Source organism: Thermobia domestica, chromosome 17 (genome assembly GCF_964235325.1).
Source record: "Thermobia domestica chromosome 17, izTheDome1.hap1.1, whole genome shotgun sequence".
Classification (NCBI taxonomy): domain Eukaryota; kingdom Metazoa; phylum Arthropoda; class Insecta; order Zygentoma; family Lepismatidae; genus Thermobia; species Thermobia domestica.
This window is the reverse complement of record NC_137470.1, coordinates 5,288,024-5,308,000: the sequence shown is the minus strand read 5'-3', so window position 1 is coordinate 5,308,000 and position 19,977 is coordinate 5,288,024. Positions and strand designations below refer to the sequence as shown.

Sequence of the window (19,977 nt, the reverse complement as noted above, 5' to 3'; positions counted from 1 at the left end):
CTTTCGATGCATGAATATCATTCATAATAGTTTGAATGTCCGAAGAGATGTTAAAACTGAAGTTGAACAAAGAAAGTTAATAGAAAACCCAGCTGGATGATTCAATCGATTGTGAGAACGGTGCTCAAATATTCTTTTCCTAACTGCACCTGACGTTTTGCTGTAAGTCAATGGCCCTATTTATTCTTTTCATTTTCTGTCTTCCGTACGTGCAACAGTAGCTAATTTGTATCTATTAGACATGCCACACAGATACACTCAAAAGGAAATTTATTAGTCATGGCAAGTGACAAAAAATAATTTACAATTCTTACTTTGACACCACACCAGGTATTTGTTGAATTTTTCTCAGAGCGTTTTATCTAAAACTAGCGGAAGTGCTCTTTCTTCACAAAATGAGACACAATTAGGGGGAATATTGAACGACTAACAAGTGCCTCATGTGTTACTGCAATATATGTGTTTCTCCTTCTGCAATTTCCTTGAACCCGAAGTCTCGTACGTAATTCGAAAACTGACTTCACCATTTTTTCTTGTAGGTCAAGTATCAAATACACTGAGGCACGTGTTGACTTGTTAAATGAACAGTTTAAATACTAAATCAGAATTAAGCCAGTTTAGAATGCTCCAAGAGCATTGCCAGAACGAACTTAAAAAGAATGGAGAGATGAACTGGGAAGGATAACTGTCATTGTTCCTAGATGTAAAAGTACTTTCTTTTATCCGCACCTTCTTCTCTTCCTCGCAAAACTCACAAAATATAATCTCTTTATGACTTATAATTTTGCGAGATAAGGCTCCTTAAATCTCAGGAAATTCGATTTTTTGGCCATTATCTGAGGAACTGTGACCAGTTAGATAATGGCCAGTTGTCTAGTGGCCACCGGTTACTATTTGGTACCGAAATGTTCACCATCCTCTTGTGTATTGATCAACATTAATATGATCTCTCTCTATGACTTACGGTTCCCGAGATATGGCTCCCTAAATCTCCCGAAATCGAAACTATTTCTTGCTTAATATCTCAGGAATGGTAAGTCATACAGAGATATTAGTGTTGATCAATATCCAAGAGGATGGTGAACATTTCGGTACCGAATAGTAACCGGTGGCCACTGGACAACTGGCCACTATCTAACTGGCCATTGTTCCTCAGATATTGGCAAAAAAAATCGAATTTCGCGAGATTTAAGGAGCCATATCTTGGAAATTATAAGTCATAGAGAGATTATATTTTGTGAATTTTTGCGGATCATTTTGGTACCGATATTAACTGGTGGCCACTGGCCAAATTGGACAGTGGCTACCGGTTATTACTTGGTATCAGAATGTTCATCATCCTCTTAGGTATTGACCAACACTAATATCATCTCTGTATGACTTACCGTTCCCGAGATATTATGCAGGGAATAGTTCTATAATTTACGGTTAACGAGATATGGTTCCTTAAATCACCGGAAGTCGACTATTTTTTGGCCAATATCTCGGGAACAGTAAGAGTGACGCGAACACTTTCATGACTTTCTCAGATAGTTTTTAATGGTCTATCGAATGGAGGACTCAAAATTGAAAAAAATCGCAGATAACAGGCAGACAGACAGACACACACAGACACACACACACACACACAGAGAGAGAGAGAGAAAAAAAGAGAGAGAGAGAGAGAGAGAGAGAAATAATTCAGTAACGAACTTTTTAACTTCGTTCACTTTTGTCCAATAGTTACTGTGTTGAGTAACGGATGTACTAACATTTTTTTTTTAATTTAACGTTCCTCAATATGCACTGAATCTAGGAGCTGGTGATGATAAGGTAGATGATAATATGGTGGAATAGCATAAGTAGAAGGAAACGAAAACGACAAGAAACCCACACACAGGGTGTTTGTCCACCACAAAGTCAGCCCACTTGGCAGGAGATGGGATAGAACCAGGAACGCGTTGCAACCTTAAACGTCACATTAGTGTGATAAGGTTTCCATTGTTTTGAATACGATTATACATGATCAACAGGTAGGATTTTATTGTACCGATTTTTTGTTGAAAATGCATTGTTCCATAGAGGAGAGGAATGCAACAATTTACTTGAACTATTAGATGTACCGTATAAACATGAGATTTGGTATGTGTAGGCCTTTAACTATGGAAAACAATATGTCATTCACTGATCCAACTTCAGTATGGCAGACAGAGACATATTGGGAAAAATGTTTACCGTGGTGCATTTTTCAATAACTTCTTTGTCATAAGAAATACCTCTTGTTTAATGTAAATTTGTTGAATTTTATTGTGATTTCTTGTTTTCTTGAATATTAGGCTCCATATTAGATTACGGAGAAGAAATACAGCGAAAGTCTTCATTTTGAAATAAATAAAACAGGAACAAGCGAATACTAGATATTTCTTGATTCTTTCCTTCACGCAAATACATGGACGCAAAATGTTATTACTACAATTTATACTTGCGTCATTGTATGAACCTTTGCAGCTGCTTTTTCAAGCTAGCTGCAAGGTTCAACTTCGGCGAGCCATAGGATTGTGTAAAAATAATCTATTTGAAATAAACAGTCATCTTCACAAGACACAAAACTTGTATTTACTTTTCATACACCAAGCAAATTCTCTCTTTGTAACTGTTAGAAATCTTGATCTTTTTTATCGCTCAAACTTAGCATTGGATGCATGCATTTCTAATGCAGGGAAACGTAGAATTTACAAGCCAGTTGAACCGAATTCAGAAACTCCCGGTGTGTGGATCTGTGGAAGACAGTCTTTGTTGCCTGGCTACCTGTCTACCAAATTTCGTTCAGACCCGACTAGTAGTTATCAAGAGATCAAGTACCACATACAAGGCAAAGCTGAGCGAAGCTGGCCTGGCCGAACTCGACCACGTGTAGCGATCTTTATTCCTCAAGCCATAGTCTACTTGCTCACCAAATGTGATTCAGGTACGACCAGTAGTTACCAAGAAGTAAAGTACTACACAAACACATATATGCAGGGTGTCTCAAAAGTCCCCTGACACAGGGTAACTTTGTTATTATCAGTGTTACAACAAAACATAAGAGGAAAAACTAAATACAAATATGATGTTTTCAATCTAAAGTGAAGGATTTTTTTTTTTAATCGGACGAGCCGTTTGGACTGTACACTCTTTATGCGCCCAATGTTAAACGAAAATGTAACGTTGCCATTTACCTGGACCTACAACATAAGTAAATGAAGTTACTGTCTTTTATGCTAACATATCGATGGCCAGCACCCATTTCAAAAAGTAACTTCACTCACTTACGTTGTGGGTCCAGGTAAATGGCAACGTTGCATTTTCATTCAACAGTACTCTCCACAAAATATTTTTTTTGTTTCTATTCTTTTCTTTCTTTCTTTTCTTTTCTTTTTCTTTTCTTTTTTACGTATATGTACTTGTGATACTTTAATCTTAGGCTATCGATTTCAGATTTTTCTGATGTGGGATGTTTTAACCCAAACACGGGGCCTTTTTCACCGGGTCCCTTCTGAGTCAAGACCTTTTTGACCAGGACAATTTTGACAAGTCGTTTTGGGGCTCCTTCTCTCCTGGCTCCTTCTCATGCAGGGACGTTTTGATGCACAGGGTCGTTTCAACATAGAGCTCTCTGACAGGAGACCATGTTTACCCTGGCCCTTTTGATATGGAACCGTTTCAGGCAGAGTTTTTTTTGACTCAGGCTTTTTCTGCTCTTTTGTTGATGCTGTTTTTCGACTTCTGCTCTTCTGCACATTTTGATCACACTAAGTGGGATTTATAAGATTGTAATATTAATACTTCACCCGAACGTGAGCCATTCCACACGTTAACTCTTGAACGAAATGAAATATTTTATTTTTTCTCAATACACAGCTAGATTGATTATTTCAATTGAGTCAATTCGTTAACACCTTCGTTGGTAGCTGTGACTTTAACGTTGGATATCTATATCCCGTTTCCCTTACATGGAAATATTGATCGTCGTAAGCAGAGTTCGTTTTTTTAAAAAGAAAATTACACACTCTTAAGTAGTGAATTGTTGTTTGATTTATCCTAACAGTGACGCAAATACTACTCGTAATGGATTAAAATTAATAATAAAAGAAAAACATTATCCAGCCATGCAACACTGCTAATGACAAATCCTTCATTTGGAACTGATCTATGACACCACATATATTTAAGGCTATTATGAGACCACAACGACTCCTGAAGCCTAGGATCTATACCAATCATAGAATTACTTTCCCTCACATGCGGTTCATCGGAAGAATTCGCTACGATTCGTGGACCTGCCTTTCGAACGCACACTTGAGAAAGCGCCAAAAAAACAGAAATGCATCAACAATGTTGCCAAACGTAGAACACATGGCGAACAAGTGACAAGAAAACAACACTTAAAGAAGTATAACACGAACACTGACAATTATTTGAAATAACGCTAACAATAATAATAGCAAAAATATGAAATACCGACAACAAAAATAAACAAACAAACAAAAAAAAAACTTAGCGGCAATCCGACAACACTGTAATCTCAGGAGATGTTGTCCGTAAAGTTCGAGAGACGACACTATCAAAATTTCGTGGATGAGGGTTGACGAATGGAACTCGTCCTGGATTTCTATTGGGTGGTGAAATTGGTAGATCTCGGTCAAGCTTCACGTCCCATCACGATTATTATAGTTTAAGTGCAACTTCCCACGACCTCCATATGTAGAAGGTTTTATGTGTCAGTATCACTCTTTCCGCTTTTATCAACACATTTCCTCAAGTTTCTAACTGACAAGATCTGGTGAACCCCTGAACAACATTTCTTCCACGATAAGACGAGTTAATAAACCTTGCCTATACTGGAGATCGAACTCCGGTTGTCTAATTAGTATTCAGAAGCGTTACCGACTACAATATCACGGTACAACGATGAAAATTAGGTTCAGTTAATTTAAACAAATGAGTTTAGTTTCTGATGTGGAACTACGGTAGACTTCCAACTCAATATTGAAACAGAACTCCTTTATCGCTAAGCGTTTAGCATACACCTCTTTCGCGTGGAGGACTCGATTCCCGGTGGGAGTTTAAATGTTCGGATCCCACACTAACCTGTAGGTCCACATCTCATAGCCTTTCTGTTGAAAGGGACACTAAACTGAAAATCAAATCAAATCAATATAGAAACTGAGTATAATACACCTATAACTTTCGGTCACAATAGCGGGCTACGGTCAAAGATGAAACCTGTAATCCGGACGATCTTTTTATCTCTCTAGGAATTCTTCGCTATGTTTTACAATTATTTTATTGCTGTATAGGAATCAATATTGAAATCGGAAGTGGCAATAGCTAAATAAAGTCAGAGATGGAATTTATTTATGCCATACTGAATGTATAAAAGAAAACAAACTATATCTTTTACTGCTTTTTGAACTATACCAACTAGTGTCGAAACCGGAAAAGTCGATTTTCACCACTTCCGTTTAGAATAGAGAAAATGAAAATGAAATCTTTGAGTTTTACGTCCAGCGATTATGGTGGTTAGGCTAAAGGAGACGGTCATGATGAGTAATGAATGAAATGGTGGAATGAAGAAAGTGGGAGAACCCCGAGAAAACCCACGCACACGGTGTTTGTCCACCACAAAGTTCACTTGGCGGGGGCTGGGATCGAACTCGGGAGCCCAAGCACCAGAGGTGAACGCTCTACCACTGAGCCACCGCGGCCTCGTTTTGAATAGAAAGTCAAAGGTTCAGATAAATCTTGTTATTGCTACGCAAAATCCGTAACAAAAAGATTACTTCTCGCCATATCTGATCATTCTTGCACTATGGAAATCAATGTTGAAACCGGAAGTTGGAATGGATTATGATCACTTGTTTTTTTTTTTTTTTTTTTTTTTAGAAAGATGTGATCAAAAAGCACGGTGAGTGTAGTTGCACAGTGCAATTTATCGATGTTGTATCCATTTCAACTAATAAGCTCCATAGTTTAAACCTTTTGTAGAGTCAGTGTCGAGTTTGAACGAGTTGTGACATGTTATTTGGCTTCCAGAGACAGAAGAGTGAGGAGGTGTTAAGAGTGTCTGTCACGCTCCAACATTAAGTTTTGTTCTAAGCTGAAAAAAAGTGCCAAAGAAGTTCACGAAATGTCAAAACCAGTGTATGGCGATGAAGCGATGGCACTGAAGACTATTTACACGTGGTATTAATGATACAAAGGCGGCAAGGATTCGGTTGAAAACGAGCAACGATCGAGACGTCCTTCGACGTCAAAAACAGATTAAAACGTGCAAAATGTGGCAAAAATGGTTTGTTTAAACAGGCAAATGACAATTCGAGAGCTTTCCGAGGAACTAAACATTTCGTATGGAACTATAAAAAGCATTTTAACCGTCGATTAAATGGGCAAATGGCTTCCTTCTTCACCACGAAAACGCGCCGTGCCACACCTTGGTTTTTGTTGCACGAGTTTTTGGACGGAAGAAGTGTTCTTATCTGTTCAAATCCGCTTTACTTACCAGATTTGGCACCACGGAATTTCTGACACTTTCCAAAAATTAAAACCATGACTAAAGGCGAATGTTTAGGCACGATTCCTGACATTGAGGGGGCTACGACAGAGCAGCTGAATGCCCTTCCAAAAGAAGCCTTTCAGAAATACTTCCAGTCATGGATTCAACGTTGGGAAAAGTGTATTACTGGACGAAGGACAGTACTTTGAAGGACAATAAATCAAGTTCAATGTAAGCTTATTACTTTGATTCTAATAAAATTATTCACCGTGTTTTTTGATCACACATCGTAAGGATGAAGGCAGAATCTATTCTTAGAATGCTCAATCGATTGCAGAAATCGGTTCTTCACTATCTGGTACTGCTTTTGTGCAAACGTTAAAACTGGTATTTACCAGTTCCGGTTTGAATTGAGGGTTAAAGGAGGACATGGAACCTATACTTAGGATGCTAATCCATTCCAAGGTTCAGCTTTTAGCTATCTCATATGGTTTTGTGTTTGGTACCTTCGATAGACAGACAGACGGACTTAACCTTTCTATAAGACTTCGGATGCTTATACATAGCATTGTTTGGAAGTCTATAATTACTGCATTTCCATTGTTAAATTTAGATCACTTGAATAATAGTTTACATTGCAATGATTTGAAAGTATCTTATACTTCTTTTTCGTAATGTTGTTCTTCTCCAAAGGAAACGAAAATTCTCTCTCCAATGGCTGCCAGCTGAAGATACCTCAGAGTCTGTATTTACACTCATCATTTAACATAAGACAAGGCCTACCGGATGAATAGTTTTAAATAAAGGAATTTTTTCCCCATTTAACGTTGATATAATATGACGTAAGAACTCAGTTCTCCTCTGCCAAGAATAACTTGTAAATTTTCCACCTGTCTGTCTGTTTCCATGGAACTAAATAACGACCTTCAATGTCATTGGCAACTCTTAGCAATGAAACAGGACTTTCAACTTTAGATTGACTTAAGAGATCTCTCAAAGCAAATGGTTACCTTCCAGATGATCTGAACAGAGTAAATGGACAATTATTGTGTTGTAGAACTAGCTTCTCGTATTACTACTACAAATGGAGAGTGATAAAAGAAAAAGCTGCGGAACCAATGGCGTAAATGTTTAATCTATATTTATTTTATTTTTTGTTGCAATTGGTAGAGGCAAGAAACTTTGTACTACAATACTACAACAGCATGACAGCATTGCCAGATTGCGCTACAAGTAGCGGATTGAGCGATTATTTAAGTACCTTCACTACAAACATTTCAAATTGTGGAACACGCTACTTTTTGGGCTACTTTTAATTCTGTGCACGCTATAACACTTAAAAATACCGTTCTTTGTATTTTCATAAATTACAAAATGCTGCCAGTTTTGCTGAGTACAATAAAGGTTTGTTAGTTGAATATTTCTATTCGGAATAAACAATATTTTTACTAAAACTATTATGTTCAATACTACTTCAACTCTTGTTGGAACAAAATATCCAATATATTTCAAGCAGAAATTTTCTTGTACGTCTTATATCTGGAGAACTACATATAGTGTAGCCAAACCAAAACTACCACTTAACTCAGTATGATGTGTTTATTACGTTTAGGGGCAATTCAATACTTAAGTGGGCCCTGATCTAAAAAAAAAACAAAAAAAAAAACAATCCAATGTTTTTCATTCAATTATAAATTTTCGTGTAGGCCTTATATCTGGAGACTAGATATACTGTAGCCAAACCAAACCTACCACTTAACTCAGTATAATGTGCTTATTCCGCAAAAAATATGAAATCTCGATTTAGGATCCATTCAAAATTGTTGTGGTCCCTCATCCAAATAATCCAATATATTTCATTCAGTCAAATATTTTCCTGTACGCCTTATATCTCGAGAACTACATTAAGTGCAGCCAAGCCAAAACTGCCACTTAACTCAGTATGATCTCCTTATTCCGTAAAAAAAAATATGAAATCTCAATTTAGGAGCCACTTAAATTTTGTGTCTCCTGATCCAAAAAATCCAATATATTTCATTCAACCAAACGTTTTCTTGTACGCCTTATATCTGGAGAACTATATATAGTGTATTCAAACCAAAACTACCACTTAACTCAGTTTGATGTGCTTATTCCGTAAAATATACGGAAACTCGATTTATCTAGAGGCCGTTCAAAAATTCTGTGGCTCCTGACATCTAATTATTGGCCAAGATCGCAATCTTTTGATCCATTTTTTGGATCATGATCATTCCTAAAATTCTTGTTTTAATACTTTATAATCATCAGATCTGACATCACTAGACTTTTGTTAAGTTTGCGTTGTTCCAGCATCGCTGAGTGTGTTGCTGTCTTAGTTACTGCTTACTCCAAGTATTTGAACAGTGTTGTGCAAACGTAAACACTATAAATATTATTGCGTTACAGCATTATCCATAGTAACATAAAAGGAAAGTGAAGTATATAAAAACAAAATTTCCAAAATGTATGTCTCGCATATAAAGAATTTAGCAAATGAATTGAGGATTCGAGAAATAGCAGTGAAAAAGCGTACTGTAAACTCTTAAGCGTTGTAAAGCGTATCTCAGAACCCACAAAACTGACTTAATTATTCATCTGGAAACCAGAAATTTCACCTACTTTACACTATCAGAGTCTTCTTATCTCAATTCAGACTGTGGTTCTACTGCTCGTCACATAGTATGGAGTTTGCCCTAAAACACCGCCGCCAACAGCGCGGAGCTGCGTTCGTCGTTGACCGCTGGCAACTCAGACACCTGACGTAATTTTAATTTCAGGTGTTTCCATTATATAATTAGTAAAATTGTGTAGTTGCAAAATAATTTATTTCTATGTTTGGGCTACAAATAATTCAAATCCGCTACTTTTAGAGCACAATCTCGTTACTTTTTAAAGTTTAGATTTGGTAACTCTGTATCATGATGTACATACTGGAGAAAATAATTCTTATTCCGGGAGAGTAGATAAGGAGTTTCAGTTATGAGACCACCGCATCACGCTTCGCAGAGGTACAGTCATATCGAAAATGATTGTCGCATATCCTTAACTTTCTTGTTGTAAGAATATAATTTGATATGATTTTGCAGGGTACTTTTAATACTGATACTATGCGTATAATCGGGAAATGTATATTTGTGATAAATTTCATAGAAAAATAATTATAAATAGACTTCGCGTGTAACCGTGAAGGGAAGAGGTACAAATTTTATTGCATGAATATCACTTACTAATGCGTGACTTTTAAGAAATGGGTGATCAGCAGCCCATTACGCCGCAACAATCTCAGCCCCAGACGGTGAATGTAACACCGGTGGCTGCCGGCCAGGTTCGCCTGCAACAAGTGTTAACGTCTGGGGCTCAAAATGTAAACGTCTTGACATCAGCAGGCCAGCAGTTTGTCATTACATCACAGGTCAACGTACCAGGGTTACCACAGGTGATCCCGTCACTTGCAGGCACTGCTTTACAACAAGCCGGTGTGACTCGAATTCTGAATATAGCACAACCACGTGTTAATGTCGTTGGAACAACTCCTGTCGCGAGGGCTGTTGCAGTTTCATCTACCGATACGTCGGGCCGTGCGACTACTCTGCAGGACACGATAGTGAGGCAAATAGCCACTAGTGGAGGTGTTGTTAGTGTAGTGAACAATAATGCATCTAGTGCTGGAGACACTGACGTGCGAGGAAGACATACTGTCTCTCTAGCGATAGGACAACAAACAATTCCAGCTAATATAGGGCAACAAACAATAGCTATCAATGTTTCACAACCCAGTACATCGAAACAGAATATAGGCACAGTTCATCATATAGGGCAAATAACAAACTTACCTACGCTTACGAATTCGTTAACGTCAAGACGGACAAGTGCAAGTAATTTAAGTCAAGTGTCACAAACTCCTGTAGTGGTTGCTTCAAATGTCATTCGAACGTCAACTCCCACAGGCGCCTTCCTGGCTCCTGCGATTACAAGCCCTGTTCGAACATTACCAAGTCCTGTTACGAGCCCCCAGCCTCGAAAGAAGATCAAGTTAGAAGAGAAGGCACCTCCAAATGAGGAAATAGGAAACTTGCGTAAACAGATCTGTGATTATAAATTAGTTCATCTACATCAGAATAAAGAGAACTACATCGAACATGTTGCTGAGTTGTTTTTTCTTCAAAGTGGTGGAAACATGATGGACTATCCGACGTGGCGGAAACGACCTACGCCACAACTTGTACATTTTCTGAAGAGCAATTGTTTAGATTCAGATGACGATGATTTGACGCCTCCTGAGATCAAAGTACCAAGTTCTGGTGGAACTCCTGTGGCTGTATCCACCACTCTCCCAGCGGCTGTAGCTCAGCTTAATCAGCAGGGTGGTACGCCTTTGATTCCTGAACCTGCATCGTCTGCGAGTAGTGTTTCCCCAGTTAGTGCAGGCAAATTATCAACGTCTCCGTCTAGTCAGGGTGAGAAGAGAGTATACCAGGGAGCACCCAAGCATCCCAAGTTACCAGTGGCAACGCAGGGGTCACGGCAGCATCCCAAACAACATTCCATATCATCTCTGTATGAAAATACTCTGGGAAGTCAGGAGCAGATTGTTGAAAAGGCGAAACAGGAGGCGTATGTGATGCAGAGGATAACTGAGTTGCAAAGGGAACGGCTAACACTCCGCCTATGAGCTCGGATAAGATTATAGTTACATTGAAGTGAACCACGAGTTTATTAAAAGTTATGGAAGTAAAATCGTATTATGGCAATGATTATCCATATAAAGATATAGTGCAATCCGAAATCTAAATTGTGTTAAATTACACTATAAAGGATTGTCCGTGGAAGTACTTTCTTAAATTACTTGGTTAGTTCATCCATATTTCCATTTTTGACTATCTATTGATTGGATTGAATTTTTCGGTGAGTGGACTGTTCGTGTGGGTGATCAAGTGAAATCAGTAATTATACCGATTATCTGAGAGTGTTTCGTTAATATTACTATTTCCACAATCTACGAGTTAAGTGTGGAATTACTCTCCCACTTCGGCAAACTATTATGCTATTTAAAGAAGTACCTAGGCATAAATGTGGAGTTCTATGTAACGAAGAATTGCTGTTCGTAACTTAGCCTATACAATCTATTAGGTAAGTTAAAGATTTACTTTCTAATATTGTATTTAATCTTCTCAATAAGTGCAATTCTGACTACTAGTTGTTTCAAATAATGAGGTTATATAGCATAAGATAGATATCATTGGATGTGGTTAGTTCGCATTATAATTATTGAAATTACTTTCAGAAGTATAACTGAAATAGTTGTTTTGCAATAACATTACTTATACCCTAATAATATATCTATATTATTGAGAAATTGTATATATTTATTTTGTATTCAATTGATACGATTCTTTATTATAAAGAAGGTTCGTTTAAATTCCTAAAAATTTTATTTTTGTCTAGTATAACCCACGTCATTTCATTAGATTGAGAAAAATTAGTGGTAGGAAGTCATTCGAATTGCATTACATGTATGGAAATTAGTATTTTATAATGAAATATAAACAACGTGTGTGAGATAAGATATTGGACCGGAGTTCCTCCAACATCCACATTTCACCTTTATTTGTATTACTAAAAATTATACCCGAGAGTATTAAATAAGATTGTGTAGTGGGCATTTGAGTATTTTATTATTCTAAGCTCACTGGCCGATTCAGAATTCGTCCCTTGATGAATTTTGTTACACAGAATTAGAATGAGTAAAACAAAATGAGTAAAACAAAATGTTGCTAAATGCATAAGAAAGTTTTCTTTTTGTTTTATTGTTCTTATTTACTGCTCTTTTAACATGAAATTTGCCCCATACATGTCTTTGCCGATTATACACATACTAATATTGTAAGAAATACCGGGTGAATTCGTTATCAAATTATATTACTACAACAACATATTTCTAGACATCCGACAATCATTTTGGACATGAGTGTACATCCCGGGAAAGTATATCGGAATAAATAAACCATTTGTCTGTGCAATAAACTCAAGGAAACTGGGAGTGTATTAAATGCCCCAAAGTGGTACGTACGCCGAAGGTTCGCACAGAGAACAAATCGTCCGATATCAGTGCAGCCAGTGTTTCTTTCAGAAAAAAAATATTCAGGGGGATACACTTGATATTCACAGGGGCACATATTATTTTTACACGGTTTCGGTATGATTTATTGTTATATTAAAGGTGTATTATTTTGATCTCCTTCGGGGTTCAGTCTCGGAGCTCCAGGGGGCAGTGCCCCCAAGAAACATGTCTAGAAGAAACACTGAGTGCAGCAATGAACAATAGCTCGCAGAAATGCATGAGCTTCGCGACTTTTTAATTACCCTGTATAAGAATCCTAAAAACAGTCACCAATCTATATATTAAAATGTTAGGTTTATATTTGGCTCCGGGGAAAAGTTTATATATTTGCCTCCTACTCTTTCAATAATGAAATCTCGAAAACCACAAATGCTAGAAACGTGCAGTTTTCACTGGTCGATTTCAAATTTTATGTAGATTTTCCAGTTCTAATTGAGTATTTTAAAAAACGTGACCGTTATTTCTTTATTACGTTTTTAGGGGTACACTACAAGTGTTGAAATTATACATTCCAACACAACATAGTTGTATACAGGGGTTATATATATCTCAGGCGTTTGTTTCATGGCCAAATGATAATGAAAAACGAAGGATAACCATTTCTCTAGGCTAACATGTAAGATGAACCTTTATTGTTTGGAGTGTTTTGCCTAATGAACACCATATATCACTGACATAATAATTAATTGTGTATGTAATGTATATGCTTATTACATACTGCATGCAAGAAGAAAGAAAATATTGATCATAGATGAATTAGAAACTCTAACCGGAAGTAGGCTGAAATCTTGCAAACGGTGCGAGATATTGAAAAAAAATAATCGAAAAATCTCCCCTTTATGGTACCCTTTGCCGATTTTTATCAACATGCTTTTCACTTGTGTCTGTAAAGGAACATGTATAGATGTTGTGAGGAATGACAAGGAGATTCATACTCATATGCAAAAGATGTGCTGAGTAGAGAGCACAGGTGCAGCTAGTGTATTCTAATGTAAAGAATTTCTTAGTTATTTGAAGACGAATCCGAATCCTTCATGAAATTTTATTGTTTTAAAGTAATGTGTTATAAAAGAATATTCCAATGTTGGTTTTGCTAAGTTGAGAGACTGAATACATCCATTTGTATATTGTCCATAAGCGCCGATGAGGAGAAAATATTGAGGGGGGGGGTTCAGTTCCAGTAAAGTTTTATTGCACAATCGTTTCTGCTTACTTTCTCAGATACAATATTTTCAGTATTTCGTAAATAGTAGCCATTTTATAATACCTAGACAGGAAATATGATTTCTAAAAAAATACAAACCGATACTAAAACATTGGTGGAGAACTTACCCCTCAAAACAATACTCGTGCGGGTGGTAGTGGTCTGATTCCTCAGGTTCCAGAACATGTGATTGTAAGCACTTTCTTCTTCTTTCTTTTCGAGAGAGGAGTAGAGTGACCTAATTTTACCGCTTAATTGTGGTTATGATACAGTTGGAATTAGGTTCAGGTTCAGGTTCAAGGTATTTTCCTTCCTTCTCTTCGGAAGTTTCTCTTTTCACGGAAGTTTCTCTTCGGAAGTTTCTATTTCTCTTCACCATTTCCTTGAGGAGCAGTGATCGAAAGAGTGTTTCAGATATTGGCACTAACTTCCCAACACTATTTGAACTAGAATGACCACATTTACAAGGAATAATGGGGCATTGTTATTATTGAGCGAGTTGGTTGCGACCGGTTATGTCATTGAGGAATGTTAGCCCCAGAACTGCTTCAGATCTAGGTATTCACTGCCGTTCTTACTCCATCAAGCTAGGTCAAGAAAACTTAAGCTACATATACCAAGCGTCATATGTTGGAAGTAGCCCTAATATAGATGGATATGATTACAATCAATTTGTTGTCAAAAATTAGTTGTCAAAAATTACCCTATATTGATTTCTTGAAGACTATTTGAGTTACATTAAGCACAATTTTTTACTCTGATATTTGTAACAACTTTGATCACTCAGCTCAATTTTGCATAATCCTAAATATGTTTATCCTTATAGATTCTATATAACTTTCATAGAGAAGTCTATAATTAAATAAACTAATTTTTTGTGTGAAACTCAGACGATGATTGCTGTCAGTGGTTTGTAACGTAAGTTATAAATAATATAATATATACATAATAATTAATACAGATATGAGTTTATTTAATGTTAATCCTTGTTTATTTATTGCCAAAAATTAAATTACAGCTTTAAAACAAGTTTATTTACATTAGACACAATTAGCAGGAATGGATAATTATGTGCATAGGACAGTAATTTTAACATTTCTTGTTTTTTTGACAGCTCCAGTCGAGTTCTGTTTGTTTGTGTTCTGAACAAATCATAAGAAAAATTGAATAGTAAAAGTTATAAAATGATGATGCTTTGACATAATAATAGGAGTAATCGAGGCAAGGGTAGTTAGTAAAATATCTCGTACTAGCATTCTTACTTGTTCCTTTGGAGTTCCTTCATGACTATACGATTAGAGTATGCGCTTTGCGAGCGAGAGACTTAGGTTCGATTACCGGTGGGAGGATCCCACGTTAAGCTGTAGGTCAATGTTTCACATAATCTCAGTGCTGAAAGCGGCGTTAAAATCCAGTACAAACAAACAAACAACTTGACTCTTTAATTAGATGTACTTCAGTGAGAAATTGTTCACAAAATTAATGAATGATCGCTACTCTCTTTTTATCTCCATAGATCACATACCACTTATTGAGATTGATGACAGAAATAAATGCTACAAACTACAAAGACGCACAATTGGTATCAGCTTACTCTCAAAAATTTCACTCGATTGCAAGGGAATGTCAAGTGGTCTCAAAACCGTCCGAAGTCGTGTTCGAGGTCATAGTGGCAAAACCGGCGGCTGGTGAATATTCAGAATTTATTATCAGGTGAGCTCGGTATTTCACAATCCAGTGTGATTTATCATCTTCAAAACCTCGACAAAGCTATCCGAAGCTCCAGAATTGTGTCTAGCTCAAGCAAAATGACAAAAAGTCTGTGCAAGAGGCCCCTTGGAAAAGCGTTTCTTTTTTATATATATATATAAAAAAGAGAATAACCACATGCAACGAAAAGTGGACATTTTTCTGATCTTTCAACTTGAATAAACAATAGTTAAACAAGGGCTGGATTCCGAAATCTGTAGCCAAACTGAACAAAACTTAATGTTCTTTGGAATTATGGGGGAATAATCCTGTAGAAATTCGTTCCAGATGGTGAAATTCCTAATACCAACCTGTACTTCAGAAACTTGGAGCAGACGCATGACATTTTATGCCAAAAATACCCTGTAGTGGTCAACAGAAAGTCGGATCTTCTGCAGCAAAACAAAGTTAAAATCGTATCTCTCGGACTACTTGAAATAAACTGCAGAAATTCAAGAGCATTGAAGTGATGTCATACCTAGCATATATTCCAGACCTCGCGCCCTTGGATTACTATTTGTTTGATATATTGGTCACTTGCTGTACTTGTGACGCTTGAACTATCAGAAGGAGATGGCACCTGCAGTGCTGGAGTTCTTTGTCTCAAAGGATAGATAGTTCCATCGTGGCCATACGATCTCTGGCGCGAGAGACCAGGTTTGATTCCCAGTGAGAACTCATGTGGTTTGGATCCCACGTTAAATTGTAGGTTCACGTTTTATATAACCTTTGTGCTGAAAGGGACGCTAAATTTCAAACTAATCAAATTAAAAACAAAAGTGGCTCAGTGGTAAAGCGTTCACCTCTGGTGTGTTGGGTTCCTGGTTCAATCCCAGTTCACGCTAAGCGAACTTTGTGATGGTCAAACACCGTGTGCGTGGGTTTTCTCGGATTTCTCCCATTTTCTCCTACTTTATTCGTTGCACTATTCTATTTATTTCTCATCATCACCGTCTCCTTCAGCCTGAGCGGCATAATCGTGGGACGTAAATATGGAATATTTCATTTCATTTCATATTTAAAACAAGAACTGGTATCGGCACATAATCAAATAATTGGTAGAAAGGTAGCTTCAAACGGTGTAACTTAATGGCTTCGACTTTGAGTGCTAGTCAGTTTTGACGCGTAAGGCAAGCAAGTGACCAAAACATTACGAAACTTTTGACTCAACCTTGTATTATTCCTCCGCGTAACGTACAGAAAAAAATTCAAACAAAGAGCTTTAAAAATATATGCTATTGAACTTCGATTGTTTACTTATGTCTATGATTTCAATACTAAAACAATATTAAATATTTATCAAAGAGTATTTTTCTCCACAAATCATAGGCATATTAGTAAGAAGCACGTCTATCTAATTTGATGTTGATTAATTGGTAAGGATAAAAACATTTAAATATGTAATGAGTGTCGTATTGATTACAGCAAATGTCCTCTGCGTTGTCTCCAGTTACAAGCACAGTCAAGGATATATATTCGGATCAAAATATTATAACCTATTGTTATGGTTATAGGTTCATGATTTACTCTATCTTCACAGACAATATCTAACAGTAGAGGACCACAGAAAAACATCGCGTGTATGTTAGATAGATAATGTAGCATGTCAGGCAAAGGAAAACTTTCTGAAATGATATGTTTTGTTACATAGAGTCATGAAGTTGATTAATTTTACACCACTCCAGTATTTTTCTACGTTAATTTATTATTGCGCCAGAAGTGGATATACTCAAATGTGTCATTTTTCTTGATTAAAGTATAATGTTTCCTTTCAGCATTGAGGCTAAATGAGACTAGAACCACTGGATAACTGGCAACCAAACCACAGGGCAGGCTATACCATATGTGCAACACGTGCATTTGTACGGGGCAACAAAATTTGTCATAACTATATTACTTAAAATAAATATTTCATGTTGGAAACAGACTTCATGGTGATGGTAGTTAAATTTATTAAGCTGATCTTCTATTTGAATACTATATTCATAAATCATGTTTAGGTCACATTAGTTTAAGGTCATATGGGCAGTGCTAAAGCAAATGGTCAAAAAATCCTAGCATGAATTACTTCATTAATTTGAAATACAAAATCTCAACTCAATTCTCGTACAGTAACGAACACATGTTCCATTTAGTAAGTTTTGATGTGGAAACTAGTCTAGTCTTTGTCACAAACAAGTTCCTTGAAGGTGGAAACAGTTTTTTTTTTTTAATTTTAAACCGGTGTAGAAGGAAAATCAAGAAATAAATATAAAGGAGCTAGGTGGACTGGAATTGCAAACTGATATATTGAAATTGAAGCTCCATATTGAATTTTATAAAAAGGACTAGCCTTCGTCTAGCTGGGGGCTCGCCCCCAAACCCTCGCATTTGCTCGGCCTACGGCTTCGGATTTTTTTATGTATCAGCCTTTGCATTAAGACTGAATTTCGTGCATTTGCTCTTTAATTGCATTTCTTAAATTTGGCCCAGCTGGGGGCTTCGCCCCCTGACTTCCGCGTGTACTCAGTTTACGGCCTCGCACTTCTTAAACTCATAATTCTACCAAATTTCAAGTTCCTTTTAATATTTCAACTATCCAAAAGATAAGATTTTGTATCCCAAGAAAACGCCCATTTAAATAACATGGGAATTTCTTCATCCCCCCTTTAGAATCCTTAGAAACTAAAAAAAAAATATTCACTTTTGGCAATTTTCCTGTGGGTTAGTTCCAGAAGGCTACAATCATGCCAAATTTCTTCATTCTAATCCTGTCGGAAGTGCCTAAACATTTTGGGGTGTAGAAGATGTCCCATATAAACAACATGGGAAAGATTTTTCAGTTCCCCGTGGAACCACTCTACAGTTAGAAATCGTTATTTCTGTCGATTTACTTAGTTAGCGCTAACAAAAACGTATTACCATACCAAAATTCAAATTTCTATTCTAATTTCAACCACAAAAAAATATAAGATTATATGTCCAAAACAAGGTCCATTTAAATAACACGGGGAAATTCTTCCACGCCCATTTAGACCACCTAAAACTTAAAAATGTTCAGTTTTGGCAATTTTCCTGTCGGCTAGTCCCCAAAAGCTACAAATGTGTCATATTTAATGATTGTAGCTCTACAGAAAGTGCCCAATAATTTTGGGGTGTAAAAGGTTTCCCATATAAATAACATGGAGAAGATTTTTTCAGTTCCAAACAAAACCACTCTAAAATTGGAAATTTTTATTTTTAGTGATTTACTTGTGTAAGGCTAACGAGAGCGTAATAGCATATGGAATTTTAAGTTTATATTCCAATTCCAAGTACCTAAGATATGAGGTTATAGGTACAAAGAAGGCTCATTTAAACAACATGGGGAATTTCTTCGTGCCTCCTTTAGAACCCCTAAATTTTAAAATATTGACTTTTGGTAATTTTCCTGTCAGTTATTCCGGGGAAACTACAATCATGCCAAATTTCAACTTTCCACGTCAATTGGAAATACCCCTTTATTTTATGTCAGTTCATGTAGTTTGATACATAGCTAGGATTACCTTATTTTCTCTGCAGATGTGTTTTTCTCTCACTAACATAATATATTATTAAAAAACATACAACGAGATTGTATTAGAAGTGTTTAGGCCTTTCTGAGTGCGAGTGTCTTTCTTTCTTCTTCGTTGTTCATTATGGGGTAGCATACTTAAAATCATGGCTTTTAAGATTTGTTCTTTCTGAAGAAAGGGGGGTTGCAAATGGTATCATTGCACAGGGCAATAAATTGCCTAGGGTCCTCAACAATTTTTATAGAGGTGGTTGGTGAGTACTTCAAATTATATGCTCGTAGCCAAACTCTCTCTATAAAAATTGTTGCATGAGTACTGCTATATTCTTAAACATGGATACTTGGATAAGACACATATTGGTTCCTAAGTGAAATCTTGACCCGACTACTGTAGGTCCTATAGTACCGGAGGTATGGACCTTCAAAGTTCATTTTTTCATGTTTTTGGCAGCTTATAACTCCGAAAGGAAGCATTTTTGTACCCAGGTTTCACTATATCTATGTCTCAAGAATCACCTCTCAAACGGTGTCGGTGTTGTTTTGAAAACACCCTGTATATACTAGCTAAAATATCCGTTCTTCATATGGAGAGATGTTTACAGGAAGTGCTTGAATCCCTTAGAACATGTATTTCAATCGAAGTACAATGATAAAAAAAAGCTTTTGGCGTAAATATTGAAGCACTATACCTTCACAGAATACATCTTCAATCAAAATTGGTATGTTTAAAAAACAAGCTTGAATTGGGTACTACTATCTTCCAAAAGTCATTTCAAACGAGTCATTCGTTTTCCAGGCCCCGAAAACTATGAATTCGACACAAATTTCAGTCAGTT

The 19,977-nt window shown here is 36.7% G+C and overlaps 2 protein-coding genes across 2 annotated transcripts in view; one reads left to right on the top strand and one right to left on the bottom strand.

Moving 5' to 3' along the window:
- The window catches only part of LOC145674395 (uncharacterized), a 251,332-nt gene that overhangs the window by 209,062 nt on the left and 22,293 nt on the right, over nt 1-19,977 (bottom strand). The gene's annotated exons all lie outside the window — the stretch shown is intronic.
- Nucleotides 9,739-11,207, top strand: LOC145674386 (uncharacterized). The gene has a single exon (XM_081744361.1). It carries the CDS (start codon nt 9,783-9,785, stop codon nt 11,205-11,207), a length of 1,425 nt encoding a protein of 474 aa, XP_081600487.1. The 5' UTR covers nt 9,739-9,782.